We start from the raw sequence: 18,860 nt of genomic DNA, 5'->3' as shown, positions 1-18,860 counted from the left end.
GTAAAAAACAAAATGGTCAGAGAACACTCCATTATGACAGCGAACATGTGATTAGAACGAAGGAAACATGCAGACAATGCTGTGATTACCTGGAGCTTGAGGTGAATGGTGGACTTTGTGCATCACTGAGTTCAGTTTAACCAGGATTCTGAAACAGACCAAAGAGAAGACGTTTAACAAAGACACTGAGCTTAACAAGTATTATAAATCAACAGAAGCAAAGTATGTGCCGTGTCCAATCTCACCTGTGTAGAGTCTGTTCCTTGTTCAAGCGACTCTGAACCGGAAGTGACGTTGCTCTGGGCGGAAGTGGAGTAAAAAAACAACAGGAAGTGAAGAGGCTGGATTCAGGCCGTCTGTGGCGTCTTCTTTCACCTGGTGAAGAATAATGATGTAAGTTAATGGCAAAAAAAACACACGTACACAAAAGGAATTCCACTAGTTTTCTATCAAAAGTCATCATTTACACACCTCCTTCGTGGGTCTCGGTGTTACCGCTGGAGTTTAGATTGGTCTGTCACGCTCACGGAACCTGTTAAGAGATGAAAGTAATAAAAGTTAAAATGTTCGTAAAAGGTGGGATTGTTTCGCAAATGTCCATGAGACGAATTGTTCAGCTTGATCCAACGGAGCCTGAACAAGTCCTAGATACGAGGTTTTTGGAAAGAAAATCACTTATTAAAGTGTCATTTCACAAAAATGGCAGAAATCTGAACGGGGTTTTGTTTCTGGCTCTCACCGAACAGACATCACGCCTGGTGGATGAGCAGTATTTCAGTCGCTGAGTCTGTAAAAAGGAGAACAACAAAGACACGTTAGAAAGAAACAACACGTTTAAATGTGAACAAGATTAAAGACAAAAGGATCGACTGAGATTTTTTACTTTACCTTCAGTTCAGGCTCAGCTGCTCAGGTGATGATTCACTGAGGTTCAGTGGAGAATGAAGCATTTGAAGGAGTTGGCTTATATACAGCAGGTGTCACAGGTGTGAGTGGTTTGGCCTAATCACCTGCTCATTTATGTCACCTGTGATACCTGGCCGCTGGGGGGGGGGGGGGGGGGGGGGGCGTGGCCTCCGCTCCACGTGACCTCACGTGCTTCTCTTTTTAAACGTCATTTTTGTCATAGTAAAATCTTTCATAGTAAAACTACTTCTAATCAACAATATACACTCAGAGCAGGATTAACGCAAAGGCAAACTAGGGCCCAGACAGAGGGACAAAAAAAATAAAAACAGGAACACTACTGGCAGCGGCAACCTGTTTATTTACTGGTCACACTTTGGGAATCACTGTTGTATACTACTGTATATTAAATAATCATTCATCACTTTATCGCAATGTTACACAATTTAAACCTGGTTTATCTTGTGTGTTGTTTTTTTCATCGTCAGCTTTTTGCTTGTTTGTTTGTGCACTACCCCAACAATAATATTGGGGACATGTTTTTATGTCTTTTTCAGGCAGGACATTTACGGGTCAAAGGAAAAGACAGAGGGGATTTGACTCCAGGTGGCTGAAGGACACCAGCTCCAACAGGTTAGCTCTCTCATGTCTACCTCTGTGAGTGTATTATATTGTTGTCTTTTAGTGCGCTGTTTAAAATGAAAAGAATGTAAACCAATGTCTCTTAGCCATGGCACAATAAGGGACTGCAGGTTTTCTGTCAGTGGACTTTGCAGGTAATTACTTTCTTGTAAGACCCAATTAATTTAACAGAATGTGTTCAGATCAGATTGAATGATAACTTATGGAGCAACACTATCTAACTAAGCTCCATAGTGTAGTGGTGAACATGTATGTGTCAGATGACACTAGACTCTGTGTATGCACTCTTACTTTGAAGGAAGGAAAAATGAGGGTTTCTACCAGTCATCTGCAGCAACTGGCCATCTTCACCACTGTGCTGACCGGTGGAGGGGTTGCCACCATGTACTACCTGTTGCAAAGTGAGTATAGCTGAGCTCTGCTTAGTTTAGTTGTTAATCAAATGCAATTCCACCTCTCTCTTCACATTATACTGCTTGTGTTATAACAACTTTGGAGCAAAGAATTATAGATAAATACTCAAATCAGTTTCACTCCAGTCTTCTGTCATGTTTTTTGACAAAATTTCCGTCTAATCAATCAGAGAAATTCAGTGACTCAGACTGGCACAGACTGGCTCTGCAGAAGTTGGAAGCATGTCCAGCTGCCTTGGAAAGCCTTGGAGTCCCACCTTTAAAAGTCTACAACATCCATCTGACTGACAGACACAACCATTTCGATCAGAAAACTGCACGGGTGCTGTATTTAACAACTTCATCGATGTGTATTACAGTTTTTCTCGATTGTTTACACACATTTTCTGAAAGCATGCCTCATGCTCTCAGAACTACACACAAAATCCAAAAACACACACACAATGGGCAAAACCCCTCAATTCTCCTGCAAAATGAAACTTAACATTCAAAACAATGTTATTTCTTCTCAAAATGGTATTTTGTTTTCAAATGACACACACAAACCATCATATCAAAAGACATTTATAAGAACCAGTTGAACACTGATGTGATCAATACAGGACTTTTGGTTTGAGTGGTTTTGTGTGGATTTCCTGAAACAATGCCGTGTTTACAGAAAACTATCAAAACGGCAAAAAAAAATCTTGTTTACCTTTTGTTCCATTTCCATGTGTATAGTCAGCTTATCCACTATGTGTACAGTACATACTGTATCACGGAGAGACAGCGAATATACATTACATGTCAAAGGCTTTTATCCAAAGCGCCTTCCAATTGAGCACCACAATCCAGGGCTGGAGTTGAACTTGTGACTATGATGTCTCCTGCACAGGGGAGTACCGGTCTTAACCACTGAGCTACTCCATCCCAAATATGAAGTCGGAAGGAAGGTGACATACTTGGATTTAGAGTGTTAGAGCAGAGCTTTATGTCAGGTCCTTCATAAGGTCTCATGTGACACTGGTCTCATGTTTGTGTTTGTGTTGCAGATTAAGATTCCTGTGACTGGGTCAAAAACTGGTGGTTATGTGTATACTTCTTCAATGAAAGACCCTGATACCAACAGGTCAGTGTTACAGCCTGTCTTCGCTGGAAGTTGCATGCTTTTGTGCTATGCAGTCGACCATAGGGCTCCAACAAAGCATTATTTTACTCATCGATTAATCAAGAAAAAGAATCGATCTGTTGATTGGCTCATAAAATGTTGATCAATTATTCCCAAACTATGGAAAACTGTGGATAAGAACCTGAGCGTGTGGACCCTGCTGCTTGCCTCATCCATGTCTTTCGCCCCCTGCAGGTGGGGACTGAAACGGGCAGTGCTGCAGCTGCGTGAAGGACAGATCATCGACCTACTGAATCCTCCTCCTCCAGAGCTCACACAAAAACTAGACACTGACCTCTGGCACTGACTGATTGTGTGTGAGAACAATCAGAGTCCTGTTGTTCTGAGCCCAGGTCTGATGACAGAGAGGTACACAATCTTTACCACGTGATTAATGCTCAGCTTCAGGATAATTTGAAAAGACATGCAAGAAGCAGTTACTCACCACTGCCCGCTGAGCTTCGGGCTGTATCTGGTTTTGAATAAACCGTGTGATGCAGGTGTGTTGTTGCACTGATTGTTGTTTGTCTTTTCATTTCTTTTTTCATAGAAGAAACGGGGTTGAGGTTTGAGGTGTCAAGAACCACCGAAAAGTAGAAAATCAAGACACAAACATATACAAACGACAGACTGACAGATTATTGATGAATAATATCATAGTGTCCTTTCAGCATAATGTAAATCAGGTGATTTTAGAGAGAATCTGCACCATGTCTTGACTGCGTTTACAGAAATCTGACCTTCCAGAGGAGACTTTAAGCAATTACAGCCAAGTTCAGAGAGAACAAAAGACTAAAGTCACAAAAAAAACAACACATTTAAGCTTACTGATGGAGGCAGCAGTGGATGAACAACTGTAAAATAATCGATTTTCTCTATGGACTTTGGTGCGAGTAAAGTAAGTGGTTTATAAAGCAACATTAATGATGGGTAACACTTTACAATAGCGTTACTTAATGTTTTACGAATTTACAAATATTTGTCATGTTTTAACCGACCATATATATATATAATATGCATATATTATTGAAGGGTCTATAAAGCTACTGTTAATGTTAGTATAGTACTATATAATAGTAATAACTGTTCCTTGTGACCCTTACTGTACAGTGTAAAACATTCACCCCAACTATGACTTCATAAATACAACAACTATTCAGAGTGCATGAGTGGCATTTTAGTGACATTTTTATTTGTGTATGGCAGAAAGCAAATACTTGTAATGGCATACGATAAATAACTAAGCGCTCGGAGAAAAAAAAAAGCACTTGGAGAGAGCAGACCTCCGCCAAGGCAGCTCAGTTCTTTGTTGTCACATTTCACGGAATTGTGTACCACATTTTATTTAAACAACAGGCGAGCGACGAGAGGTTATGGTCTTAAAAGTGTTACGGTAACATTTTCAAAATGTTTAGTTAAATATGAGTAAACAATCAATAAATGCCTATTTTATAAAGTTAATTAATTGTGCCCTAGTGTTACCAATAATGTACGTAATGATTTGGAGAAGTCTACTCGTGAGGAAAAAAAGTGGCTAATACATTATTAACAGTGTCACACCAGTGGCGATTAGTTTTTATTTAGTTTAGATGAGACATGAAATATGGGCGGTGGTGGTTCAGGGGTAGAGTGAATTGTTATTTATCTGGAAGGTTGTGGGTTAGGCTCTGCTGGTTAACCTCCTGACAACTCAGTGTGAATGAGTATGACAGATGTGTGTGATAGACATATACGTCAAATCAAATCACATTTTATTTATGTAAGCCCACAATTACAAAACACAGTTTGTCTCACGGGGCTTCACAGGGTTGGGAACATCCTCTTTCTTTAGACCTTCGACCAGGGTAAGGAAAACTACAACTAGAGTGAGTGTGCGTGCGCCACAGGAATTCCCCCAGCAGTCTAGGTCTATAGCAGCATAACTAAGAGATGGTCCAGGTTTCCCTGAGCCAGCTAAGTATGATTTAAACCAGCAGAGGGCAGTACCTGTGATCCCAAGGGTCTGCTCTCATCTCTGCAAAATAATGTCATGATCAATGGTATCAAATGCAGCGCTATGATCTAACAGGACAAGTAAAGAGACTAGACCATTATCTGAGGCCAAGAGAAGGTCGTTACTGACTTTAACTAGTTAAACTAGTGCTCTTTCTATGCTATGGTGTCATCTAAAACCTGACTGAAAATCTTCAAACAGGCCATTAATTCACTTAATTAATTGGGGAAGATTAGATATAGGTTGATATCAGCTAAAACAACTGGGTCAAGGGTGGCTTTTTAAGGAGGGGTTTAATCACTGTCTCATCTGATTCACCACTTTCTTTTTCAGAGGGTCAATAGAATCTAATGTAGTACACAGTGAGGCCGCTGTACTATGGACAAAGTTATGAGAGAGGGAGTAAAATCATAATAGGTACCTTCAGATGTATCATTATTGGTTTTAGTGTTTTCCAACTAGAAATAGATAAGTTAAGAATAAGGCCTTCAAAAGATAAATAACCTAGCTTGGGCTTGGGGTTGATCAATAATCTAGTGTTAAAAATGGCTGCATAAAACTGTATAAAGCAGCTTTGAGTGGTCATCAAGACTAGAAAAGCTCGATATAAATACAAACTATTTACCTTATAATTACATATGTCATCATTTATATAGAAGTGAAAAAGACAAAAGTGACACAACTCAACGAGCCCAGTCGCGCAAGAGCCACAGATCCCACATCCCTAGAGGTGTTAACTGGTAAGTTGCTGCATAACATGACTTCCACAGAAGTCACCCCACACGCGCACACACACACACGCACACACACACACACACACTTGAATAAAAGTGATCACTCCAGAGCCACTCAGTGCTTCCTCAGTGCTGCAAACACTCCAGTGGTGAGTTCACAGTCTACTTGTTATTATTATTGTTATTATTATTATTTTTACCTACCTATTTACCTTATAATTACATATGTCATCATCCTTTATATAGAAGTGAAACACACACACACAGACGCACACGCACGCACGCACGCACACACACACACACGCGCACACACACACACACAGACACACACTTGAATAAAAGGGATCACTCCAGAGCCACTCAGTGCTTCCTCAGTGCTGCAAACACCCCAGTGGTGAGTTCACAGTCTACTTGTTATTATTATTGTTATCATTATTATTATTATTATTATTATTATTATTATTATCATTATTATTATTAGGGTTAGTATGGATATAGAATTCTATTCAAACTGAATAGAATGATTTGTTTCCATCATCTGCAACGGATTGTTGCAGTGGCAAGTCATACTTTTCAACAATCCATTCCAACTAAACTGTCCGTTTACATGAGCTACTGTAAAGAAATGTGAAAAGTAACAGTATGTATGTAATGTAACTGACTTGACTGGAGTTATAACAATTATTCACTTATTTAGCTTTTATTTATTCATTTAGTTAAATTAATTATCGACTATTTTAATAGTCAATGAATTGGTTACCAGCTAGTCTACATGGCGACAATAGCAATTCTCTCGAGTGGCCGTGCGGGTGTGTGTGTGTGTGCGTGTGCGCATGAGCGTGCACTTTGAGTTTTTTTTACATTGAGCCTATCACAATGATGTTACGCCAGTGAAAATGGGCCTCAGGATCTTGACAGTGAGATACCGCGACATCACCGGCACCATGGGCCACTGGGAGGCTGCTTGTCTTATTGTCACTATCTGTTCATTAGTTACTGATAAATGTGATGAACAAATGAATTAGAGTTGAAGAGTGAGAGAATCTGGAGTTACTACCAGAACTACTTTTAACACGTTGCATGCTCCCTCAACGTGTAAAACGGCACATTTCTGAGTGGCCTTTTATTGTCAGCATCAGCATCTTGATATGCCACACCTGTGAGGTGGGCTGGATTATCACGGCAAAGGAGAAGTGCTCACTAACACAGATTTAGACAGATTAGAACCTGAAAATGGGAACAAAGTGTGCCTTTATAGTTTTGTTCAGTGTAAAAGGCTTCTATAGTAAAATCAAATTATTGTGCAATATGTGCAATAAAAATTGTCCCATCTCTTACCGACTATACAGTACTGCACAAAATCAAATCAATAATAATAAAATCAACAATAATAATTGGATTATAGAAAATTAGGGAAATAAAGCAAACACCTCACAATATTTAAAGTATTATGTGATAATTAACAACATAGTAGTTTCTCCTTAAATGTTCCTGGTTTCTTTGCTCCATGCAATCACTGGTCATCATTTTCTGACATTTTATGGATCAAACGACTCATGGATTAATTGAGAAAATAATAGACAGATTATAAAAATAATCATTAGTTGCAGAGGAGAGGAATTAGACAGCACCCGTGTCAATCTATCATTTATGATGAAATCTAATTCAAAGTAACTGTCCAATTGAACGCAAACACATTAAAAACACTGGTTTAATGATAGGTATCACACACAAAAAAACCTAGATGTACATGAATGATCTCTGTGATGAATATTGTAAATAAAAAATTAACACAAATGAAGAAGAAGAAACACAATTCGCAGCTGTGTGACAGTGAAAGACGAAGCTCTGCTTCAAAACTGCAGACGAGGAAGTTGAAGGTGAACTGCTTCCTGTTTCCTGTGTAGATGTGAGTGCAGATGTGAGTGCACACACTATCCACTATCAGCCTGTGTTTTTACACCGTGTTTGCTCATTGTGGGAATTGTTTGTGGGTTTCTCTGCTGATGTTGTCTATGTATTTTCTAATATGTAACACAAATAAAATGAAATAGAATTGAATTGCGATACATCATGATATCTGTCCAACTCGGGCATGTCCAAAGTCCGGCCTACGAGCCAATCACGGCCCTCGGTGAGATTTTGTAAAGCCTGCAGATTCTTTTGCAAGAAAAATCTTACGTGTCGACATACTGCATGTACAAAAAGACAGTTGTGGTGTTATTGTGGTGTTATTAATGAACACAATCAACACACAATGGAGTAAGAGCTTAATCTTAACCACTGTGAACTCTAAATTCAGTTCAAAACTGCAGCTAAACATCTTCTATTTATATTTGTGTCTACATCGATTTACAGCACACGTAGAAAAGTGTGTAAAATCTAAGTGCAGAATCACCTTGGATTGTTGTTTTTCGTCAACGCAGGGTGAGCCTTTTTTATATTTATATCAGGGGGTCGCCATGTTAGACCCCCCATAAATAAAATGACCCACAGTGGACAAATTTCTTGTCTTTTGATGCCAACTAAAACTAAAACTAGAGTATGAGTCACTGTGTTACACACCAGATGAAACTCCAAATGACTCCTGCAGTCAGCACTTTCTGTTCCCTGCTGCCAGTAAATACCACAGATGAACCACAGAAAGGTTAGTTTCCTTACCCCTCCCTGAGTTTTAAAAGTACTAAACTGTCTTAATGCTGTATTCAAAGCTTGAGATATTTGTTAAAGAAAAAAAACAGATTTGTCAGCAAACCTGGCATAATAATGTGGGTTTTTTTTATGATCATATAGTGATCAGATAGCACTTCATCACATGCATTCACACCCGGAACACCCACGCAACTGTGGTGTTCACATCAAGATTCTTGGGAGACTGGGTTTAATGGCCCTCTGGCCACCTACGTCCAAGGTGCATTTTGTGACTCCATCTTGAATGAACTGATCCCTAACAATGTGGTAACAGTCCATCTCCGACCACCTCCCGAAGCAGTTATTTACACCTGTACTTACTTATCTGATTGCAGTCCGATCACAGAAAATGCAGTTAAATGCCAGGCGTAAAAAAAAGGGCCTCTGTGCCACTGTCAAAGGAGTGGTTTGGACTTAAAGCTGGGGTCAGTAAGTGCAACTGATATATTTCACCCTCTCATCAAAAGCTCTGCCTCTGCCTTATACATGTACAGTATATAGAACAAAAATGCTGAAAAATTAGTTTATGCGCTTAACTACCCACTCACTCAGCTATGTGTCTTCATACCGGTGTTTCCGTAACCAGAACGGGTTTTTTTCAGAGATCTCGCTGAGCCTGAGATTACAATAAAACGCAGCGTTCTCAGCAGTGGCTGAACTGTTTGTTTAGAACCTTCAGGGCTTCATAAACGAGGTAATGACGCAGATACACACCAACAAAAACTTTAAATGACTGTTTTTGCACATCATGCTGCTTTTAATTACTCGAGGTCATAGTCTATGTTGCAAGATTGTGTTATTGGACAAGACACTGAACCTCACGTTGCTCCTGACTGCTGTGTGCGAATGGGTATGAAAGAGGTGTGACCGAAAAGATGCACATAGAAAACTGTAGTGTAAAGCGTCAAGACTAAAGGCGATATATATAAATCCAGGCATTAACCAAATGTTTTTTTCTCATTGTGATTTTGACAAGCAAACACACTAACGCAGGTCTTTCCTCGTCTCTGTGTCACAGTACAAACCGCAGCCATGGACATGAATGATGGATGGATGGATGAAAACTCATATGACGCTTTCATGAAAATGCTCAATGACACTAGCACGCCCGACGCCAGCTACGTGGTTAACGATAACGTCATGATCAGCTCAGAAGAGGCTGTCAACCAGTTTGGTGCACGATTCATCCCGGTCTTCTACTATGTCAACTTCCTCCTGAGTTACCTTGGTAACGGACTTGTCCTCCTCATTATCTTCAAGTATGAGAAGCTGAACACAGTGACCAACATCTTCCTGCTGAATTTGGTCCTCTCCAACTTTCTCTTTGCCGGCAGTCTCCCCTTCTGGGCAGTGTACCACCAGTCAGAGTGGATTTTTGGCAAAGCTCTGTGTAAGATCGTCAGCAGCGCCTACTTCATCGGTTTCTACAGCAACATTCTCTTCCTCACGCTCCTGACCTTTGACCGGTATCTTGCAGTGGTGCACGCAATTGCTGCTGCCAAGAGCAGGAAAAGAACATACGCCATCATTGCATCTGTGACCGTTTGGTGCGTCAGCATTGTGGCAAGTGTGAAGGAGCTGGTTCTTCAAAATGTGTGGGAGAGCCCTTTCAACGGCCTGGTGTGTGAGGAGTCGGGATACAGAGACAGTGTGATGAACACATGGCGTCTGGTCAGCTATTACCAACAATTCCTGCTCTTCTTCCTCCTCCCTCTGTTCATGGTGATGTACTGCTACCTAAGCATCACTTTGCGGATCCTGTCCACACGGATGAAGGAGAAGTGCCGGGCTATCAAGCTCATATTTGTCATCATCTTCACCTTCTTTGTCTGCTGGACCCCCTACAACATCGTCGTCCTCCTCCTAGCCATAAAGATCTCCAGCGTCACAGGGGATGATGATTTGTATTCCGAGCAGCTGAACTTTGCCATGTACGTGACCCGCAACATAGCCTACCTGTACTGCTGCATCAGCCCTGTGTTCTACACATTTGTGGGTAAGAAGTTCCAGAGCCACTTCAAAAGGCTGATGGCGAAGAAGATCCCGTGTCTGAAGAGACACATGAGCCTGAGCAGCCATAGCACCAGGAGCACGTCACAGAGGACGCCACACTCTGCTTACGAGTACTAGTACACACAAACAATCTGATATTCCATATTTGATGACAGTGATAAATATCATGTAGTTCTGTTCATGTTAAAGCTTTTTCAAAAAGTGGAATGGTTATCATAAACTTGTCTATAACATATGTTCCGAATTTGGCGGGGCGAGGACGAGTTCCTTCAAAATGCATAGACAAGTCTTTTTTCCGTTTTTCCAAAATGGCCAATTTCTGGGTGTGGTTTTAACAGACTTGTTGGAACATCCTGATAATAAGGCATTACAGTAATCTAGTCTAGATGTAACTAAGGCATGAACTAGTATTCTATTATCACGATCTTCAATCCACAAGTGTTTTGTATTGTAGCATATGTTGCATTTATGTTCAAATTCGGTTACATGATGAAGACGTGTGTCTTTTATGCATCCGTCAGTTCTACCAACTAAGCTAACGTGATTATGTGGTTATATACTGTTTGTAAATATGATTTTATGATTATTGATGGCATTTCCACTTTTTCTGTTTTATATGCTCCATTTATTTCATATATCTTATGTGTGTTTTTCTTTTTTCTTTGGAGCTGGGAACAGCCCAAATAAGCAACAACACTTTAGCAACAGGGCCAAACAAATCTGTGACTTCACAGAAAAAACAAGCCCAAAGTCGCTTACAGTAAGTGGACTTTCAATCTATGGTAAGGAACCACCCCGTGATCTTGGAAATCCCTGAGTTCCAACTATAAATGGAACACATAAAATAGACACGATTTTATGAGACAACATTGTAAAAAGGTCCATGTGTATGTGTTGCTTGATGATTTCCGGCATGACCTCCTTCAGACAGACTTTCAGTATATGTATATGTAATAAATAAGCACTCCAAATGAATGTAAGAAATGTGCGTTAGCATTCCAATAAAAACAAAATATTGTTGAATAACATTGCATAACTTTTGTCGTTTGTGTGTCTTTGTGGGAGTGGACCAAAGATGGGATCATTTCCCTTTTCTGTCAGAGCATCTGGACCAGTTTCCCGTTTCCTCTGATGAATCATATGGACAAACACCACTCAAGCAGTACGTGGACGTGATCATGCGATTACAACAGTGTGGTAGTGAGGCCTCCTGAAATGGGATGATTCAAATCAAAACAGGAAAAGAATTTCTCATCTGAATGATACGTTTAGCATGCTCCAGATAAAAGGAATTGTGAATTCTAAAACAAACAAACACAAATAACATCTTTCGAGGATAAAGTCATAATATTATGAGAATAAAGTGGGAATATTACGAGAAAAAAAGTTGTAATATGGCAATAAAGTCGTAAAAAAACAAACAAACTCAGTTTCTTACACAATCTTTTCTCCGGCTTTTGGCTCCGACATCTTCATAAACGAGAACTTCCCTGACTTTGTCAAATTCTTGATCTGATAAACAATGAGGATAAACTCTGTTATATTTTAGGGAATTTCAATATAAATCTCTTTAAATATAAATCAGATACCCTTACTGGGGATTTTCTTAATATTCTTTATTCTAGTTACTTTTTGAATGTAATGTTTTGAATTGAATGACTTTATTCCTCATTTACAACAGCTCAGTTATGGTGACAAGAGGTGCAGAAATGTGCAAGAGCATAATAAGTAAAAAGAAATAAAACGTAAAGATAAGAGTAAAAATAGGATAAAATAAAATACAATATGGTAAAAAAAAAAAAAAAATCACACTCTAAATATAAGTAAGACTAGAATAAAATAAAATGAAATACAATATGGTAAAAATGACACTTTAAATATAAGTAAGAAGAAATAAAACATAAGATAAGAGTATAATATAATAGTTTTCCCTGTTATTCATAAATCTACACGAGTTAAAGAAAATTCAGCAACCTTGATTGATAACATCTCAGAAATCTGGGGTCCTATATCATCATATTCTAAGGATTTAAGGCTGTAATCAACCAAAGAAACTCTTGGTCGACTAAAGCCCTGAAATTTAGACTAAATATCGACTAATCGGAAGGGGGGGGGGTGCTTCGCGAGTGCGACTATTTTAATTTGAAAAGACCTGCAGCCGCAGCAAGAGTTCAACACTCTGACGGCTCTGACAGCGTTTTGCATTACGTTCATCTGTGCAATACCATAGCCGGTGATATCCAAAAATAATGTACTATGTCAACTAGTAATATCAGCACAATAACTGTTGAGGAATACAGCGCGACACTGAACATAGGAGCTCAGCTTCGCGTCGTCACGCTCTTCGAGTCGCTGTCCGTCTGGAACTCATTGACATCAGACTATACATTTGTAAATATATATATATAATGTTTATAATCCGACAAACGTTAGATATTTACATTAGACGTAAGATGTTGACGGGGGAAAACTTGGGGAACGAGTTCCAGACAGACATCGACTCGAAGCCTGTGACGACTTTCCGGTCCATAACATTTACAGTTAAAATGATAAGAGTGACAATGAAAATGGTATTTTTATGTAAATGTTACTGTTTAAAAGGAAACAAGGACCATTGGCCCTCGAAACCTTCACATTATCAAATCTGGCCCTCAATAAAAAAAGACAAGTCCAGTCATCACTTACAGTCCATGCAGTCTCAAAGTGGAAGTGGTTGCGATCACCCACATAAGGTCTGCAGTGGACCTTTGTGGATGTGAAAAGTATGACATGAGCCAAAATCAATCGGAGTCATTCATAAATGAATGTAGTTTTATTCCAAAAAGCAGTGTGTATCTCAGAACAGGAAAATTGTTAAAAACGTCGCTAATTTAAATAAATCACAAAAATATCATCCATTTATTTAATCTTAATCAGATAACAAAAGGTTACAAAATGACAGGAAATCTATTCTATTCTTTTATATACATAAATAAAAGCATAGAAAAAATCAGTGAGACACAGGCAGCTTTCAGAGCGGATTCCTCCTCTTCACACTTCTTCATCACTGCTTCAAGTGAACCTATATGTGCGACTGTCAAGGAAAACCGTTTCTGAGTAACATAATCAAACACATGGCAGCAACTCACTGCATTTAGGCATATTAGGTCTGAAAAAGATAAACTATCATGCGGTCATTAGTGCTTTGTTAAAGGTCACATAGAGTGGTCCTGTTGCACATATATGTGAGTTATGGAGGTCTACTTACATATATTAAGTTGTTTTTATGGTCAAAATCCTCCTAGTTGATGTAAACGAGCCGATTGAAATCTGTCCTTTTCGAAGCGCTTGTCAGTCGCGCTATTTCAGCCATAAATCTCGCCCGAGAAGACAGAGTGTGTTGTGATTGGCCAGCCAGCGTAGAGCCTTCCCACCTGTCTTGTGATTGGCCAGGTATCTGGAAGTGACGTAATCTATCACGTCAGCTCTCAGAAGCGCAGCTCCCTCTCTGGAGCGGTGGATGCATTGCTACTCATTATCAAAACATTGTTTTAACAGCGTTTAAAAATAGCTTCGTCACGACTCCCCGCCGCAGTCCCTTTATGACTTTAAACCGGAGTCAGACCCAGAGTCAGAAGACACTGTTGCTCGTGAAACACCTCCACAACGGACGTTATTCTTCTTCTGCGGTTCAATGTACGCAACCGGATGTGCCCGGACTACCGCCCGGAGCAGGACGATCGGTTGTTCAGGAGAACCGCTGCTTACGTAACTATTACGGGATTTTCAGTGATCTCGTTGAGCCACGAGATTACAATAAAACACAACGTTCTCAGCAATGGCTGAACTGTTTGTTTCGAACCGTCAGGCTTCATAAACAAGGTAATGACGCAGATACACACCAAAAAAAACAGCGATAATAGGAACTTCCGGTCTAGTTCCGCTTTAATGCTGAAGTCAAAAGAGCAGGGCCAAATTGGTGGGATAGAAAAGTAACAGTAACTTATACTGTAACCACTCATGACGTATGCAGCTCTTTTCTGAAAGTACAAAATGTTGACGCTTGACGCAAATGTAAAACGAGAGCTAAAGATCGCACCGGATGCCAAATAAGAACAAAACAGTGCAGGCTTCTATTTGCTGTATGTGATGTAATGTACTGTATATGTATATGACAGGGTTTTAAATGAATGAGGTCCACTGAATCGCTGAGCTTTGAGATTTTCAGCTGTGCAGAATTCCAGTTTATACTGCTGCTAAGCACCAAACAATGGTAATAGGCTGAAAATCTGAAAAACTAGTTCATGCCTTTGTTACATCTGGACTAGATTACTGTAATGTCTTATTATCAGGATGTTCCAACAAGTCTATTCTAAACCTTCAGTTAATTAAAATGCTGCAGCACGAGTTCTGACAGGAACTATAAAGAGAGACCATATAACTCCAGTGTTAGCTTCTCTACACTGGCTCCCCGTACAGTTTAGAATTCAATTTAAAATCCTCCTCCTCACATACGAAGCACTATATGGTCAGGCCCCTTCATATCTGAAAGACATAGTTTTATTTTCTTATCACCCTAACAGATCACTTAGGTATAATAAGTATTATTTACCAGTAAAACAGCAAACTAGTGTTTCATTTGTGTTGTTTGATGAGTTGAAATGTTCTATGCTATGCTATGAGTGTACCCCGCCTATCGCCTATATGTCAGCTGAGATAGGCACAGCACCCCCACGACCTTCTTGTGAAGGTTACAGGATCCAGATCCGGTTTCAAAGCTACTACTACTTTCTGCTGGAAGGCCAGGAAGGAAACGAGGAATCTGTCATCAACAAGTCTCTGACCACAACAGCCTTCGTTACAGGCTGCGACAAACCCAATTATCCAGAAGGATCCTGGCATTCAAAGACTTTTTACTCCTTATTTTTTATCATTGTGTATTGTATGTTTTGGGGGTAACATCTACTGCACATCTGTCCATCCAGGAAGTGGATCCCTCACCTGTGGTTCTCACTAAGGTTTCTACCTCTTTCTTTTTCCCCGTTATAAGGATTTTTTCCTTGGTAGTTTTTCCTTACCCTGGTCGAAGGTCTAAGGACAGAGGATGTTACCAACCCTGTGAAGTCCTGTGAGACAAACTGTGTTTTGTAATTGTGGGCTTTCCAAATAAAATTTGATTTGATGTTTGGCCTCTACTAAACTCAGATGAATTAACACATAAGTGTGTAGAAAACATTTTGAAGTATCATTCTTCGAAAAAAAACCAGTTGAGTTCAAAGCCATTTGTCCTGAATTGTCATTGGCTGTAAAGGATATGAGTCATAGTCGAGTTTCTGGGTGAGGATTCCTGTCAGGATGAACTCTGCGTTGTGTACATCTGGACAGAAACAAGGACAATGTGAGAAACGTCAAACAAAGCAGCACAATTGTATTATTATTATTATTATTATAAAACATTTTAATCTGTTTTTATAGACACAGTTTATCTGATTTTAAATGTCACTTTATACCAAATAGCTATAGACACATATAGAAGTGTTATATTCATAGTGCCTGAAGTTGTGCACCAGGATGATGAAGCAGGGAGAGATGAATACAAGAATATTTTACCAGATCACCAAACTTATTTTTACGCAAAATAATACAACTGAGTTGCAATAACTTTATGGGAGTTTTGTAATATATTTTTGTTAGGGGAAAAAAAACTTAACCTGTAGTTTTCAAACAGAGAAGACAAATGATGCAAAGGACGCATGCTGCACTGTTGAAATACAATAGTGAAACAAAACTCTTATAACTTTGCAATGAAAGGTCGGATCTGAACCAAACTTGCGGTGATTGATGATGGGCCATTGCTATGCAAAAAACTGTCAAGTTTGAAAACATCACCCAGTGATTGTCGTATCCAACTCAAAATTGGTGAAAACACTCAAAACACATGGTAGATGTTGCGTGTTGAATATGATAACGCATTGTTAAACGGTGTTCCAACGGCCAGGGTGCAAAAGTCAGATTTTTGCGACAAAAAAAACAAACTGTTATAACTTTATAAATCCTGTTCCAATCTGAAACAAACTTCCTTGGATTGATGATCCTCCAGCCCTGACAACATCTATATGAAAATATTACATTTCGGAAAACAGTGCCCCCTGGTGACAGCAGACAGAATTACAATTGGTATTTGAACAAACTTATCAACTTATCGTAGAGCTTTTGTTCAATCACATCCAGTTGAGGATTGAAAGTGATCGAAGTTTTTTTTCTCCTACAATGGAACTCTTTACCTATATCACTTATGGGAAGAGTTGCCACTATAAAAATGAAGATCTTACCAGAACTCAATTACCTCTTCTCAATGATCCCCAATTATATTTTTAATTTATTAATCTTTTAAGCCCTACAGAAACAGAAAGTAAACATAGATGATTTTCTTCTACAATCAACACAACACATATGTTAACAGCAGCACACAATCTTGTACAACTATGCAGCAAATTAGTAGACAATCTTTTCACAGTCTCTGCACCAGTGGACGGATAACTATAACAAGTGTGTGTGCGTGTGCGTGTGTGAGAGAGAGAGTGGGAGAGAAAAACTTACCAATGTTCTTTATAAAGTATTCCCTGCAGAGGTGGAGGTCATTGTCACAGGAAATTAAGACGATCTCTGGAAGGTTCTGCAAGACAAGACCAACATGTAGAGCAATATATATACGTTTGTGATAATTAAATAAAACAATTTCAGTCAAATAGTGGTTTCATCCCTATTAATATTAATTTGACTTCTGTTTGTTTTGATACCTGATATGAGGCAATTATAACAATTCAACACATTCATCTACCATTACTGTTGATGACTTGGAATTAACTTCTTGATCATTAACTTGATCATTCCAACCTATTGTTTCTGCATATTTAATCCCCCTCCCGAAAACAGTTAAAGATGCATTAAATAATTATTTTAAGGACCTTGTTCTGTTTGTGCTCCATGATCTTTCTGTAGGTAGGTTGTTTGGCCAGAAGCTTTCCACCAGCACTCTCCAGGATGGACTTCATGGTACTGAGGCTGGGGCAAATACCCGGAGTGAGATAGAAGTATTTTTCCTGCATTAGCAATCACACAAAGTAGGCAGAGTGATGATGAATGAGGGATAGGCACAAAATGTATTCAAAATTACTACTAATAAATTATGAAAATCGAGCATTTATTGGTGTGTTTCTTTTATTTATTTTTCTTTCTTTCTTTGTCTGGATTTTCCAGGTCAGTGGGAGCTGTGTGAAGTGCTAGTGCAATGAATCAGTCGACCTGTTGGCCTTGTCGGCAACTGGGGAATATTCCATCACAGTCGCAAAAGAAAGGCAGATGTAAGATGAACATGCAGTCTCATTTAGTGCACGCACCAGGATATTTAAGAATATTAAGAATTATCTTGGTACCAAACTACTAACCCAAATTATTAAAAACCCATTTAATTTTATAAATCACTATTGGTCGAAAAAAAAAAAAGTATGATAACTCGCTGTAAATGGATGCTTCCTCTGCGGTGCGTAATAACTCTGTGACTGCAGCGTCTCCAGTTACGCAGCGCCATAGCTCTGGCTTACCTTGATCAATGTGGGTGATTGACAGCTCGTTTTAAACCTCTAAACCGGTAGAATCAGACCCCGGTCTCCAAATGCGTGTGAATCACTTCATTAGCGAGTCAAAAGGACATAAATGCATGCGACGCATTTGTGCGAACATTCGCCTTTCTCTAATCAGAACGATCTAATGTCGCTCTGTAATGATCAATCAGACCGGGATTTGTTCCCAAAGCATGCTGGAAAGTGTAGTTCTTCATTAGAAGTGGTTTTGTTCCAGTGGAAATAACTTGTTTTGATAAACAGCAAAGGTATGGCTATATTTCTGCTTTTATTTCTTGAAAGTCAGTTGTTGTTTTGCTCTTATTCTGGGGCTGAGAATCTTGGTCTAGAGTGATAAAAATGGTACCGCTGGAATCTGTTTGTTCTCCGCTGTCCAGTTGACACGTTTTTTTTGTTTACATAATCGTGCCGACGTTCCGGTGCCGCTTTTCAAGTGTGTGCTGTAACATTTTTTTTTTCACTCCTGCTGGTTTGATCCATCTGTGTTTTAACTGTGTTTTGTGAACATGAGAATGGTATATATGAGCTTTTAGCTGAGTTTCTGACCTTTCATTGGGTATGCAGCATCTCTGTGTTTGTTAAAGTTATATATCGTTTTATGGCGTCTTTATCGCTGCGTATGACGCTGCCCCCGGTACCGGGGGCAACCATGAATTAGTGGTTAATGGGAGAATATTTTATAAGTTGTGGTATATAGAC

General features: G+C 39.3%; 3 protein-coding genes across 3 annotated transcripts in view; 2 read left to right on the top strand and 1 right to left on the bottom strand.

Moving 5' to 3' along the window:
* Positions 1 to 317: 317 nt before the first annotated feature.
* On the top strand, positions 318 to 4,017 carry coa1 (cytochrome C oxidase assembly factor 1). The gene is made up of 6 exons (XM_083907896.1): positions 318 to 393; positions 1,464 to 1,539; positions 1,847 to 1,949; positions 2,132 to 2,283; positions 2,993 to 3,069; positions 3,304 to 4,017. Exons 3-6 carry the CDS (start codon positions 1,856 to 1,858, stop codon positions 3,413 to 3,415), a joined length of 435 nt encoding a protein of 144 aa, XP_083764022.1. The 5' UTR covers positions 318 to 393; positions 1,464 to 1,539; positions 1,847 to 1,855; the 3' UTR covers positions 3,416 to 4,017.
* A 5,541-nt stretch (positions 4,018 to 9,558) lies between these two features.
* ccr12a (chemokine (C-C motif) receptor 12a) lies at positions 9,559 to 10,658 on the top strand (the record flags this gene model as incomplete). The annotated part of the gene is made up of 1 exon (XM_083907812.1): positions 9,559 to 10,658. One exon carries the CDS (start codon positions 9,559 to 9,561, stop codon positions 10,654 to 10,656), a length of 1,098 nt encoding a protein of 365 aa, XP_083763938.1. The 3' UTR covers positions 10,657 to 10,658.
* Positions 10,659 to 15,791: 5,133 nt separating this feature from the next.
* The window catches only part of paxip1 (PAX interacting (with transcription-activation domain) protein 1), a gene marked incomplete at both ends in the record, with an annotated part of 28,543 nt that continues 25,474 nt past the window's right edge, over positions 15,792 to 18,860 (bottom strand). Inside the window, 3 exons of the mRNA XM_083907811.1 lie at positions 15,792 to 15,895; positions 17,119 to 17,194; positions 17,487 to 17,621. Of these exons, the coding sequence (XP_083763937.1) occupies positions 15,792 to 15,895; positions 17,119 to 17,194; positions 17,487 to 17,621 (315 nt within the window). The remainder of the gene's footprint in view (positions 15,896 to 17,118; positions 17,195 to 17,486; positions 17,622 to 18,860) is intronic.

This window comes from Microchirus variegatus, assembly GCF_963457635.1.
Source record: "Microchirus variegatus genome assembly, chromosome: 21".
In the NCBI taxonomy this organism is placed as follows: Eukaryota; Metazoa; Chordata; class Actinopteri; order Pleuronectiformes; family Soleidae; genus Microchirus; species Microchirus variegatus.
The sequence above is the reverse complement of the archived record's forward strand: the minus strand, read 5'-3'. Positions and strand labels throughout refer to the sequence as shown.

Coding starts and splice junctions, on each gene's coding strand:
- coa1 (XM_083907896.1), top strand. CDS start 1,856: ATGAGGGTTTCTACCAGTCATCTGCAGCAACTGGCCATCTTCACCACT. Junction 2,284..2,992: donor TCGATCAGAAAACTGCACGG/GTGCTGTATTTA, acceptor TTTGTGTTGCAG/ATTAAGATTCCTGTGACTGG. Junction 3,070..3,303: donor AAAGACCCTGATACCAACAG/GTCAGTGTTACA, acceptor CGCCCCCTGCAG/GTGGGGACTGAAACGGGCAG.